Source organism: Mesocricetus auratus, unplaced genomic scaffold (assembly GCF_017639785.1).
Source record: "Mesocricetus auratus isolate SY011 unplaced genomic scaffold, BCM_Maur_2.0 Super-Scaffold_100014, whole genome shotgun sequence".
Taxonomy (NCBI): domain Eukaryota; kingdom Metazoa; phylum Chordata; class Mammalia; order Rodentia; family Cricetidae; genus Mesocricetus; species Mesocricetus auratus.
This window is the reverse complement of record NW_024429197.1, coordinates 35,836,453-35,850,496: the sequence shown is the minus strand read 5'-3', so window position 1 is coordinate 35,850,496 and position 14,044 is coordinate 35,836,453. Positions and strand designations below refer to the sequence as shown.

General features: G+C 41.6%; 2 protein-coding genes across 19 annotated transcripts in view; one reads left to right on the top strand and one right to left on the bottom strand.

Annotated features, from left to right (window-relative positions):
* Dnai4 (dynein axonemal intermediate chain 4) overlaps positions 1-2,906 on the bottom strand; it is an 81,539-nt gene extending 78,633 nt beyond the window's left edge. For all 4 annotated transcript variants that reach the window (XM_040757063.1, XM_040757065.1, XM_040757066.1 and 1 more), the window contains exon 1: positions 2,670-2,906. In XM_040757063.1, the coding sequence (XP_040612997.1) occupies positions 2,670-2,716 (47 nt within the window). In that variant the 5' untranslated portion in view covers positions 2,717-2,906. The remainder of the gene's footprint in view (positions 1-2,669) is intronic.
* Mier1 (MIER1 transcriptional regulator) overlaps positions 2,906-14,044 on the top strand; it is a 51,348-nt gene continuing 40,209 nt past the window's right edge. For 2 of the 15 annotated variants that reach the window (XM_040757073.1, XM_013114911.3), the window contains exons 1-3: positions 2,906-3,054; positions 4,118-4,218; positions 6,726-6,799. In XM_040757073.1, coding sequence (XP_040613007.1) covers positions 2,994-3,054; positions 4,118-4,218; positions 6,726-6,799 — 236 coding nt within the window. In that variant the 5' untranslated portion in view covers positions 2,906-2,993. Of the gene's footprint in view, positions 3,055-3,252; positions 3,518-4,117; positions 4,219-6,722; positions 6,800-7,803; positions 7,971-14,044 lie in introns of those variants that run through there. The other 13 variants (XM_040757075.1, XM_040757069.1, XM_040757070.1 and 10 more) reach the window with 12 other exon arrangements.

Sequence of the window (14,044 nt, the reverse complement as noted above, 5' to 3'; positions counted from 1 at the left end):
GGGCTTCTGTAATACAGAGAAGTATAAAACAACTGCAAGGCTCACACAATTTAGTTAGCCGCTAATGTAAACCTAAACACACACACACACACACACACACACACACACACACACACACACACACAGAGCCAGAGAGAGAGAGAGAGAGAGAGATCAAAACTAGGACACTAGAGGACACCCAAGCCTTAATCATTGAACACCTTCAGAAAAGAGTAAATACAGCTTAATTACTAATCATACAAATTCAATATGATACATCTCACTCTCAACAACAAAATATGTAGGGCTTATTGAAAGGCAAGAGTAAGTGGGAAGAGGTAAATAATAAAACAACACAATCAGACTCAGATGTGGCAAGCATTTTGGAATTGTCAAAACTATGAATTTAAAATAATAAATATGCTTAGGGTTCTAATGGAACAAGTGGACAACATATGAGAACAGATGAGTAACACGTTACAGAGACCCTCTGGTTGCCCCCTCTGCCAGAAATGAGAGCAGGCCTCCCAGCCGTCTGGAGGTTAGAAAAAAGAACTGACAGGCTCTGTTGTATCCATTTGAGCACAGACTCCCTCCTGCGCAGTTCTGTCTCTGGGACCCTCAGTAGAATAAATAAAGCCTGCTGCACCAGGCCTTGCTACTCTAGGGTAAGTTTATAGTCCTACCTAGTGCCGCATATGTAGCTTATAGGCCAGACCAAGCTAGACCCCTCCTTATGGGGCCTGTCTATCCACAAGGAAACTTGTAGGAATCCAAAACCCCTTTGCCTTGGAGAGTTGAAAGCTAGTTCTTCAGGACTCATGTCATATTATACATGACAACCATCTCTTCTAAAGTCCCTTTCTGGGATTCTGAAGCAAATACTCTCTCTGTCTCTCCTTCAAGGTCCTGTTTGATGCTCTGGGTTCTCTAAGGTCTCCTGCTACGAGGACCAATCATGTCCCCTTCTGCATATGTCCAGCCAACTCAATGCTAGTGAGGCTCTAAACCAGCTCATTCTGAAGGGTAAGTCAGCTCCTAGCCATGCACCTGCCTCTCTTTAAGTTATAATAGTAAACAGAGGAATAGTCAAAGAACAAATTAAATAGCAAAATGAGAACATGTAAAGAATTAGAATAAAACAACTGGATAGAGAAAGGGGTTGTCTTTAGTACAGCGGGTGATTTGTCCATATCTGTGATGCTAATAGGAAGATTGCAAAATGGGAAAAATCAAGTGAGAAAGTGAAAAAATGGTAAATTCTTCAAGAGATATTTTATATGATCAGAAATAAATTCTAAAAAAGAAGAGAATAAGTTACAGCAATAACTAAGTTTGAAACTTTGTTTTAATCAGGTAACATGGCTATCTCAAAAAGTTACAGTAGCTCACATCTCAAGTCCTATTCTGTCTTTAACCACTCATCTATTTTGAATTCCATTATTTAAATTCCCAAGGAGGTTTAACATTTTCAGCTACTCTGAGAGTAAGAGTGAAAACTAACACCTTACACTGAACATTCTACAAAAGCTAATTAACAGATTAAACCTCAGTGACTGTGAAGAGGTTGGAATGTTGTATTTCCAGAGCCTGACTACAATTTACCCTGCTTACCGTTAGCCCCAAATTGCCTTTTCCTGCCTACCTCTGTGTCTGACCTAGTATCTTTTGATTACTAAGTGAAACCCTTTGGAATCTATTAACAGACCACTGATTTCCATCAACCAAAAGGCCTTAAGAATGTTATCAGAGGCCAGGCGTTGGTGGCGCACGCCTTTAATCCCAGCACTCAGGAGGCAGAGGCAGGCGGATCTCTGTGAGTTCGAGACCAGCCTGGTCTACAAGAGCTAGTTCCAGGACAGCCTCCAAAGCCACAGAGAAACCCTGTCTCGAAAAACCAAAAAATAAAAAAATAAAAATACACAGACACACATAAAAACAAAAAGCAGAAAACTAGCCACGAATCTGGGGAATGGGTGGTGTCCTAGGAGCTAATAGAAGTATTTCAAAACTCAGTAAGTGGTCACTTAGATCAAAGGGGGTGATGGGTTAGTTAACAACAAAAGTATAAATTGATTGTTGTTGGCTATTAGAAAATTGTTTTTTTTCCGAAGTGGAAGGATGGCCTAAAGGCTGTGTACTACAATCAAGGGCGAATAAAAGGTTCTCTGCCAAGAACTTTCAGAAAATTCAAATGTCAAACAACTGAGCAGAGGACTGAAGAAAAGATGTGGCTGGTTTGAGAAGTCAGCAAAATAATGGAAATATGCGAACATGAATTGGGGAACATTTTCGTGGACATTCAAGGAACCACTTTCAAGTTCAACGCCGCAGGAGTCCACATATCTTTGTGCTTTTCTTCTGGCTTAGCAGAATGTTGTAAGCAGTTAAGAGTCTTAAGACAAGCTGGAAGGAGATGGGAAAAAAAAAATCCTCTGCTGGAGAACATATTAAAATTAGCTTTGGTTGCTCAGAGAAACCAAGGAGCCCGAGCACAGCAAGAAGGCTTGAAGTTGAAAGACCAAAGGAAAGAATACAAGCAAAAGCATTTGGAAGCAACAGGAGGCAGGGGTCGAGCACCGCAGAGGGGGGTTCTATGAGACTGAATGCACAGTGGGAACCCCTTCCCAAACCGAGGGGCTGCCTCCGGGATCTACAGGAATGGACCACGAATCTAGTGCGGAACTTACGCGGCAAAGAGGGCCTGCTTGCGGGTGCTCGTCGGAGAGCCGTACATGGTGGCGACCCGCAGACTAGGGCTCAGCGGTGCCCGGACCCCAACCGCCCGCGTCAGCGGCTTGGGAATGTTTGCCGGGCGTCATGGCGACCGAGGAGCCCGGCTCAAGAAGCGGCCGCGCGGTTGGCTGTCCGCTCGAGGTGGAGGAGGAGGGCGGAGGCGGAGGGGAGGGCAGAGGGTTGGTGGAGCTGGAGGAAGCTCGGGCGACGACTCGGAGGAGGCGGGCGGCCCAGGCCCTAGGCCCCTCCCAGGCTGCGAGTCTCCCGGCTGCAGGCGGATGGATGGGGCGTCTTCAGGCGGCGGCGGCAGCAGCGGAGGCGGCGGCAGCGGCGGCGGCTGTAAGTGCAGCCTCCACAAACCATCTTCCCCATCCTTCAGTCGGGAACCGAGGTTCCAGAGCCGCCGGCAGTCTCCTTTCTCCACTTCCCCTCCCCCCACGGCAGAGCGCCGCCCGGAAGACCCTGGACTTCCGGGGCGGGGCTGCACGAGTGTGTGCGGGGAGGGCTGGCTCGGAGGCACTGCCGTCCCGTGCGCGTGCGCACGCTCCGCTACGGCCCCTCCCCTGCTCGGTCTTTCGGGCTTCGCGGTGGCTGCAAAGCTTCGCTACTTCCGCGGCACGCCGGGACTACGCTGCGGAGTTCGCCGGGCCGGCAGGCCAGCCTCCGCCCTTTTCGGTCGGCCCTCGCTCCGCGGCAGGGGTGTGGCTTCCTGGCCACTCCCCCCGTGGCTCCACCTCTGTGCCCCTGATTTTCTCCAGCTGTCCCAGCCAGTCGTGGGCTATCTGGCAGAGCATCTCCTGAGGTGGTGGGCAATACCCGGGGTCAGCCTGCCATTGTCGGGGGGAGCTAGGGGGCGAGAGACTCGTAGACGGCATTGCAGGCAGCGAGCCGCTCCTGGTGCCTGTCTCCCCCGGAGTGGCCTTATTCTTTTAGCTTGTAATGTAGAGGCTCCTGGCCTGGTGCCCATCTCTGGTCCTTGCATGCTGTGTGACCTTGGGCAAGTCACTCCCCCCGGGCTTCAGTTTTCTTACATTAAATCTCCTCAATCTTTGTAATTTTGCAGAAGACCTTAGGCAATGATAAGACTGGCTTGGCTTCTGAGGCCGCTTAACTGAATGACCCGAAATTGACTAAATGTTTCTTAAATCTTGGGTAAAATACGGAAACCTAATTATTGGGCTCCTTTTTAATCTTTAGCATGCTTACAAATTGCAGGACTCGTGTGTGTGTGTGTGTGTGTGTGTGTGTGTGTGTGTGTGTGTGTGTGTGTCTTTTTGCTGAAATTGCCATGGGGCGGTTGAACTGGTCCTCAGGCATCTTTTTGAAAATGTGAGACTGGGTGAGTTTGTGGTAACACTGTTTCTGTCTAGTCCCTACTGAGGCTTTCTTTCCTTTAATCCAGATGGTGTGGTGGCTCGATTCTCCCAGTGCCTGGCTGAGTTTCGGACGTGGTTAAGAACCAACTGGTTGAGGTTCAATGCAGACAAGACGGATGTGATGCTGGTAGGCAGGGGAACAATTGGAGATGAAGGGAGGGCGAAAGCAAACTCCCCCATGTAATAGGAACAGGACTACTGTCTGTTGTTGTGTTGTAGGCCTGCTAATTGCCAACCCTTTCAAGCTTTTGGGTGAGATAAGAATAACATCAGCAACGTTAAGAATTATGAACACAAGTTTGCAGCATAAGGATAAAATGGGACCGCTGAATGAAATTGTAGGGAAAAATTATGAAAGGAACCCAAACCGTTCTTTGGAGAGCCAGATTTCTCTAAGTCTTTTAGGATGGCATTAATAAAAGAACTAACAAAAAGATAATTGCAGTTGCATAGTTGTGGAGCCTCCAGACGTATGTGCTGCTGTGCTTTGCAACCTGCATTCTGCCTACTAAAGTCAAGATAAATTCAATCTGTCTCAGATGTCATTCGAGAACAATTTTGATTGTAGACATTTTGTCATCACATACACAGTGTAGGCTGTCATTTCTAAATAAAAATTTTGGGAAATAGTTCAGAAAATAGTCTCCAAAGAGGACTCAGGGACTTGGAGAATTTTAAGATCTTAGTTATGCTGTGTTTATCAGTATCAATCAGAATTGTTACATATATTTTCTTGGTGTGCTTTGAGAGGTACCTGTTGAGTTGCACAAACAGATAGGCCTATAGAACAGATATATTACTAGTTTTTGAGTCAGGTATTGGTGCTGAATAAAAGGTTATACATCGTAGGTAAATGTAAGTTGTCAAAGTAGGTTTTGTTGATTGAGGTACTGATTGAAGTATACTTGTGAACCTAAGTATATTTGTTAGCAAGTAAATATCTCTGGAAAGTGTGTGTGTGTGTGTTTGTGAATGCATGCATGCTGTGCAACATGCATGCACTCATACATATGCCCATTATAACTACTATAAGTTGTTTAATAACTTTTTCTTATAGTATTGGAGCATGAACCAAGGGCCTCACATGCTAAGAAAGTTTAACTTTTGCATGGAGAATTCAGTAATTGGCATTAAAAAAATACATTACCACATAGAATAGTTGTGAGCAGCTTAATGTGGCAAAAGTTAATGTTAATTTTCCTCAAAATAAGGAGGCTTTTTAGGCTTATTTAGGTCTTATATAGTGTTGTTTTGAGATACAAAAAAAACTTGCATAAGAGTCAGAATCAGCTACATTTTTTTAAATGTTAACTTAAACAGTTTAATATAGAATTCTAACACAGTTACCATTTTGGATGTCACATTAGTAAATTCTAATGATTTTGATCAGGTTATTGTTGAATTTTCCTATGCATTTTACTCTGCCATGTCCTGCTTTTAGATACATGTTTTTTTGTTAGCCCAAGTATAATTTTTGACAGTTTGCATTTGAGTACAAAGAAATTGTTTCTTGAATTTATAGAGTGCCGAAGAACTAGGGGTGATGAGTGAAAGGAGCTTCTGGCTTTTAAGACAGGAAATAATGATCCAAGCATTGAACTGTTTTTGAAAAGAACAGCCTCTTCAAGAGGTACAGTGAGTCTGTGTAAGTCTGTAAACACAGGCAGAAAAACTCCCTGGCAGATCCTACTTCTGACAGAAGACCCCAAGGTCCTACGCAGCAGGAATATATGAGTAGTGAGTTCTTACACATCTGACACCAAAGGAGTAAGGAAGGGTTCTCAGAAATACATAGCTTTCCTGAAGGAAGGATTGTCAATAGGACAAGTATACTGAGTTCAGTAGTGATGTGTTTGTGTATTCCTATAGTATTATATTTGTTTCACCTCATCTCCAGAATGTCTAGAAGACACTGCACCCCAGTTTATATTTCCAAGAGGAAATAAAGAGAATTTCCCCCACAAAGGCTAATGCTGTTTAAAGTTAATAATATTGGTTGGCAATATCAGATAACTTAAAGATGGTTCACAGTAAGAAGTGCCTATCCAGAATGTTGCAGACTTGATTGTCTGACTTTGAGGACTCACTCCATAGCTCAAGGAATCTGAGTCTGTTCTTTGCTACTGTTCGGATTTTTGTTCATGGTTTAACAGGAAAACCAAAAACTCAAGGAGCTAAAGCAAGTTATACCTTTGTATTAAATATCAACAATACTCCAGTTTTCCTTTTAGTGGCCAGCTAAAATTCATATGTATTAACCTCTCATATGTTACTGCAAAGTCCTCCATCACAATGGTATAGCTACCTCTATCGTTTTTTACCTGTACCCAACTCTGGCCCACGAATGCTCATTGTTCTTTGCCTTTAGCTTTTTTCATCTAGTGAGAACTATTTGGATAGGAACTGACATTTTAAAAAAGTTCAAAATAGTGTCTTATTTATAATATTAAATATATACCTGTGCTAAAATATTGACTTCCCTCCAGGAATTTGGGGGTGGGGAGAGGAAGCATATGATCTTTAAGATATTAAAATGAAAATGCTGTACAGTGCAGTTAATAGTAAGAATTGTTTGTAGATTTGGGAACCTTAAAGTTTTCCTTTCTCTTCTTTCCCTTGCTTTTCTTTCAGTAGAAAATGTGCATCAGATGTTTATGTTTAATTGGTTTACAGACTGTCTCTGGATTCTTTTCCTGTCAAATTACAAGGTAATGTCCTTTCACTTAGCAGCTACTTCATATACCTGTAAATGCAGTTTATTCATGCACAAATTGTTACTGGGCTTAAGACTTTCAGATTCATGGTCAGTGTTTAGAAATGGGAAAAGGCTTGACGGGATCTAGAATTTTAAGGAAATAGAAATAATTTAAGAAATCAACATCCCCCATATTGCATTATAAGTATGAAGTTTAAGAAAGTTACGTATGTACACATTTGCACAATGTATTATTAATCATGGTATATTACTTATAAGTCATGAGTATCATTTAACTGATGATATTGGTAGTTATTTTGAAACTTTGTCATTAAGAAGAAGCCTTAATTATGTAGGAAAAAAGCTGGTCTTTGGAAAAAAAAGCTTTTTAAACTTCTGGTTTAGCAAAATATCTTACTGCCCATTTTAATAACAGCCTTAAATCTATTTTAGTCAGCATCTACTTTAGGAAATTGGAATAAATCATTGGCCCCGGCCATTATCAGTGTGGACCTCAAGGCCACCAGTGCATTAAAACAAACTTTCTACTTGCAGGTATTTTAGGCATTGAAAGTTAGTAGGTTCTGTCTCGGTGCAGTCAAGTAGACATATTCATTGAAAAGCAGCTTTTCATTACATTTGAAACTTTCGTGTAGTTGTACAAAAATGTGGCATCGCAACTCTTCATCTTTGCGCTCTGCCTGTTTGGGCAGCAGGCGTTTTCTTGTCAAAGCGCGCTTCATGTTGCTGTTGTGTCCCAGCAACATCTGTTTTCTAGCTAAAGCACTTGAGAAGTGACAGACGTGTAGCATAGAAGGTATTTTTCGCTTGCGGCTTGAGTGCCGGGCAGGGTCCTCTTCCGGACTTCGGGCGCGCAGAGGGGAGGCTCTCAGGCCCGCCCCTCGCGCGCGCTCCCCGGGGACCGCGGCCGCGGGGCCGCGCGCGCCCTGCTTTGCTTTGCGCGCGCCCGCCCGCCCGCCGGCCTCTCCCCTCCCGTCCCGCCGAGCGGGGAGCCGCGAGGGGGCGGAGCGGGGCGTGGTGGCGCGCTCGGGCGGCTCCTGCGCGTTCCCGCCGAGGCGGCGGCGGAGACAGCGGCGGGAGCCCCGCGGTCCAGGCGCACATCCGGGTTCTGGCCGCGACCCGCCGCGGCGATGTGACCCGGTGGCGCGGCCAACATGGCGGAGGTAAGAACGAGCGCCCCTCCCCGGCGGGGCCTCGGCGGAGGGCTGCGGGCGGGAGGCGCGGGCCTGCCCGGGCCGGGCCTGTGGCGCCGCTGCCCACCTGTTGTCCGGCCGGGCCGCCCGGCAGGACTCCACGGAACTTAGTTGGGCGGAGAGACTCCGTGGGACTTGAGGCAGTTGGGAGGCGGCTTTGGCGTGAGGAGCGGGCGAGGGCGCCCGTCCGGAAGCGCCCGTGGCGCAACTTCGCTGGCCCGACTGCCCGCGCGGCCCGAGGACTCCTCACTGCCTGCTCCCGCGAACTTTCTTCCCTCTCGAGCCCCGTGCGCCCGCCAGTCTGCCCGTGTCTTCCCCCGCCCGCGGCTGCGTACCTGGGGGCGGGGGAGGGGGCCGGGGGAGGACAAGCTGACCCTCCTTTTCATGAGTTTAGTATAGGTGAGCAGGAGAAGTTAACCCAGTGGACCCTCTCCAGCTTCAAACTGGGGATTCTTCCCCAGGCAGAATCTCCAACTTTCCACCTCTACCTCCTAAACTGCTGTGTCCCCCCCCTTTTAAACACACACACACACACACACACACACACACACACACACACACACAACTTCCAAGTCAAAGCATTAAAGCTGCCTGTTATTTACCCTTTTTCTTTTCTTGTTTCTTTTGGCCCTCTTTTTTTCTATAGGATAGAACCCAAGGGTCTTGTGCAAAATAGACAAGCGAGCAAGCAAACAAGTGCTCTACCAACGAGCCACATCCCTTCCCAACCTTTGCTTCATTTCTAGTAAACAAGTTCCCTTAGTTAGCTCTCAGATTGGTAGGCAGACAAGTTGGTTTAGGAATAATTAGACCTTAGAATGTGCTATAGGAAATTTAGCCTTTAAACAGGAGTTCTGTAGTTTGCTTTAATTATTTTTATCCGTGAATTTCGTTATTGTTCATATAACACCCCCCCCGTTCACATTATTATATTTGGACTTCTTTGGATCTCCATTGAGGCAAGTCATGTAAATACTTGGTTAATAAGGCAGAGAAATTGCTGAACATTTCCATATTTTTATGTCAAAGGCACCCAAAAAATAGATTGAGGAAGTAAGTGATTTTATTTGCCACTTAACTGTTTTCAGCTCCTTCATTTGCTAAGTGAAGTGGATATGCTTATTATCCTTAAATCTTGGAATACAAAAACATAGCATGGTAGGCCTTTCAGTACCAGTCAAGTTTCCTGAAGTAGTTTTCAGGGTGTTAACTTGTATTTCTATTATAGAATTGCCTTTATATTTATGTTTTGGATTTTTTTTGCTATTAAAGAAGAGATTTTTATGGTAGTGTGACTGTTGACAGTATTAAATACTATTACTTACAGCAAAAATGCAAAATTATGTCTGTTTTCATTTCTTTACCTATTCATAGTTAAAGAATGGCAAGACAGGAGTTTAGTGAACCCTACTTTTATTTCACTGTTCTCAGTCTGTTCCTGGACTTCATTCCTGGTGAGGTCTGACTCCTGTGCTAAAGAAGTATAGTTGGATTTTCAGGTATCTTATCAGTTAACCTTCACTGGACTCCCACTTGCTGAAAACTCACTAGATTTAGGTAGGTCACTGCTGTACTGTGAGCTAAGGGTTATGTTGTATAGTCATACCCCACAGCAAGTTACTGAAAGTAGCTTTGTGTAAGAAAATACTGACACTAAAGTTGAAAGAAACCACACCCAAAAAGTTGAGTACTAGCATAATGAGAACATTATTTTGTTACCTTAGCATTGTTTTGTTTTGCTTTGTTTTAAAAAATTCAAGGAAAGAGGTGTGCTGACACTGGCCATTTCTTGTTTTCTAGTTTAAGCCACTATTCTTGGGTATTTCATTATGTGGAGATTGAATGCTTACGATTGGCAGAAACACCTGGATGATTCAATATCAAGAATTTGACTTTGACTTTTTTTTCATTGCATCTGTTTAATTAATGATCTGGTATATAGTTTATATTCTTTCAATGTTTATAGGTTGCACTTTGGTTTGCTATGTAGGATAAAACCCAAGGGTCTGTGAGGAGTAAAGGAATTTTGTGTCAATGAAAATATCCTAAAATAGGTGAAGTGGCAAGTAAATTTATAATTTTCCTTGTCTCAGTTCTTTAATAATTGAGGGTTTTTTGTTTGTTCTCAAAAAAGAATGGTAGTTTAGAAAAAATGTTGGTGGAGAGATGATTGGTTAGAATGTTTTCACTTACGTCTGTATAGATTTAATAGGGTTATTCTTCATGCAGTAAAGAGTACGCATTCTGAAATACTGTGCTTTTGATAAAGCAAAACTGAGGAGAGTATGCATTTGTTTGGTAAATATGGGGGGAATTGAAGATTATTGAATAAGCATCGATCCAGCAAAAATTTAAGTATTGTTTGTAGACTTAATGCTGTTCTTTCCTACTTCAGAGAATGATCTGAACATTGTTTTTCTAGAAAAATACTTGATTTGTAACCGTAAGTGGCATTAAATATGATTTGTAATATGTAGTAGTTTTTCTGTTTTTATACTGATCTGGTCATCTTTGAGTTTATAGTAGGAAGTATATATTTACTGGTTCTTCACTTGTGGTCACATTGAATCATATTTTGTGAGCACATGATTAGTATATGCTCCTCTTAGTTCTTTTTGGTAATATTTCACAGTGCTTATTATCCCTTAAAATTACCTACCGTAGGCTTACTAAAGGAGGTTCTTCTAGTTATACTAAAAGGGAGGAAATTACAGAGTAGTCACAGTTTAACCAAGTCAGGAGAGAAAATAAGGGGAATGAATAGTTGATCCTTAGGGCTTTATAAGGAATGTGATATAGGGACCTTTGGGAACAAAGAATTTTGTCCATTCTTTCAGAGTATGTAAACATACAGGGATTCTTAAAGGAAAAAAAAAAGCCATAGTTCAATTTAAGATCTGTTTTTTCACCGAGCCTATTTCTGTAACAAAATGCTTAAATGGACTTGCTTAATGTATTACTTTAAGCTAAATATTTTCAATAGTGATACATTTATTTACTGTTATGTTCATCTGTTCATTTCTCTTTAAAAAAACATAATCTTTTGTTTAGTATTATTTTAGTTTGCTTGGATTTTGGTTTGCTTTTAATGAAATTGCATTGTGTTCTGTTTCTCTTCAGTGTTAGTTTCCCCCTCTTTCACAGCAGTGAATTTAAATTATAAACAATTCTCTATAGTAGTGATGAGTTTTATTTCCTTTGCTTATTATTTGTTCCTCAAAGCTATCCAGAATAGTCAGGAACTCCAGTGTTGCATGTAAGTTCTGAAATAATTTAATTTGGTGGGACTAAGAGTCAACATTCTTGATAACCTAGGTGGGAGAAATAAAAGGAGTTAATTTAAGGTAATGTTGATGAATCTAATCAATTTCCCATATAATTTAGATGCAAACGCTGCCAGTGAAGCATAAGTATGTCTGTGAAAATAATTTTTTTGCTTGATGCTCAGATCAAACCTTGTGTGGTTACAAAGGATTAACAAATGGCTTCAGAATTCATTGCGGTGACTGAACTGTTGCTTGGACTTTTCTGTGGCTCTGTAATTGTCTGTGTGTGTGTGTGTGTGTGTGTGTGTGTGTGTGTGTGTTTCTAAAGCAGCACCACACAATAGCTTTATGCTAACTGAAATTGCCTTTTCCTCTAGACATAGTTTTAAAGAGTAAAGTGAGAAGACAATTTTAAACCTACCTACCTTTTAGCTGCGTTCGAGTTAATTCATAATGAAAGTAAACCTAGGTTTGAGGAACTTAAGAGAAATGTAAGGCTTTTCACCATAGAGAAAATGAAACTGTTCAGCGTTTATGTACTTTGTCCTACATAACACAATTCGTCTGTGTAGCACAGTCAAGTCCCAAACCCAGACTTCTGTGTTCCTGATGCTTGTCTTCCATAATGTCATCCTACCTTTGGAAACTACTACCTGTAGTAAATTTCCTAATTTCAACTTCAAGTAGTCTATAGAGTAACAGCATTTCTGAAAGTAGACAGGTTTAACTGATAAACATCTGTGTGGAAGAGCCACAATATGCCTCTCGTGTGCATCCTGGAATAGGCTTCTCTGATTCTGTCTCAGCCTGGTACCTCCTTTCCTTTTTAGTTTCTACCTCCCTAAGAAAGTGATGGCAACATCTAAAGAAATGGTGATAGAATTGGTTTGAGGGGGGAAATCCATTTTTCTTTTCACTGAAGATATAGTGAATCCTTTGAGCACATTAGGTTTTTTTTGTTTTTGTTTTTGTTTTTTTGGTTTTACGAGACAGGGTGTCTCTGTATTGTTTTGGAGACTGTTGGTCCAGCCTGGCCTCGAACTCACAGAGATCCGCCTACCTCTGCCTCCTGAGTGCTGGGATTAAAGGCGTGTGCTACCACTGCCCGGCCACATTAGTTTTTGTAAAAATAATGATAATAGTCTTGTTTTGTTTTTTATAGAGTTGGTCTTTGACTCTTACAAATTGGGGTTTTCTGTTTTAGAAAAGTACAAAAAAGAGTTGAACACAGTTGAGACACTGGGGTTAGCACAGCGACCTTATCCACAGAATCACCAACTGTGGAGTGGGGTGGCATACAGGAACAGTTTTGCAGAGCTCCTGCTTTTATTTCAGCCAGTTTTTTATCCTTTGATATCCTTCTGCTTAGATAGTTTTCTGTCCCACATAAACATGTACTGTAACTTTTTATAATTATAATTAAGAAACAGTAAAAAGCACTAGTTTTTTGGGGGGTTGAGACAGGGTTTCTCTGTGTAGTCCTGGATGTCCTAGCACTCAGTCTGTAAACCAGACTAGCTTCGAACTCAGATCTGCCTGCCTCTATCTCTCAAGTGCTAGTATTAAAGTGTACTAGTGGTTTAGTTTTTTTTGAAAAAAAATAAGACTTATAATTCCACAAGATAATCCTCATTTTCTTTAAAAAAAATAAGTAAAACATGAAAACAATAGAAAATTCCAGCCATACAGAAAAATATGAAATGGGAAAACCCTTTGCTTCCTGACTTACTTCCTGAGTATAGATATTAGTGATTTTATTAAACTCCCAATACCTTTTTTAGTCTTCTTTTAGCTCAAACACAAAATGTTTCGTCACTATTACAGACTCATGGTATTCTGTTGCTTAGAAGAACCATGTATCATTTAAAACTACATAAATAATGAATTTATTTTTTCCACCCAACTCATTGCTTTAAACAAGCTATGGTAATAAATAATACACACACATTGATATACACTTATATGTGTGATAGGCTATGTTGATGTTGGTAAAGGATCTCCTGAATGGTTGCAATCATTCATATTTTTAGCAATAATGTGAGTCTTCCTCTTATATGTACATAAGAATAGATAGTTAAAAATTATTACTTATTTATAGTTTTGTTTTATCTTCATTCCTCTTTCTAACTTACTATAATATTAAAAGGTAAATGGTCCAAGCTGTTTTGGAGTAGATTGTTAAATCTACTAGCTAGTTCCTAAAGAAATAAAAGTGCTCAACAAGGTAAATAATCAATTTGATTTTATATTTTAAGCATGCTTTGAGCTGGTAGAAAAGCTTTTAGAAATAGTAACGAGAGAAAAGGGAGAACAGAGTGGTTTGACTTTGGCTTGAGATGTAGAGGGTTCTAGAGTGATAGGTTTCCTTAGCTTTGTCTCCATCGCCACTGTGGTGGTGCATCTTTTTAGTGCATATTCCGAGTTTACTATGGTGTGAAATGAGTGGACGGAATAGGTGTTGTTGCTACAAACATGATTAAAATAAAGTAACTCTGCTTGAGAATGTGTAGCACTGTATGAATTCTGTTCTCTTGCATGTCTATAAAAATGTTCATTCTATATTGAAACCCCTGTATTGTGATATTAAACACAACTTCATCTTGAATCATTTTTGTTCTTTGAATAAAAGTGGAGCTCACAATAAGAACTTTTTATAAAATAAAAACATTATTTATTATGTATACAGTGTTCTTTGGGAACTGAACTCAGGACCTCTAGAAGAGACCTCTAGAGGAACAGCCAGTGCTCTTAACCTCTGAGCCATTTCTCCAGCCCCAT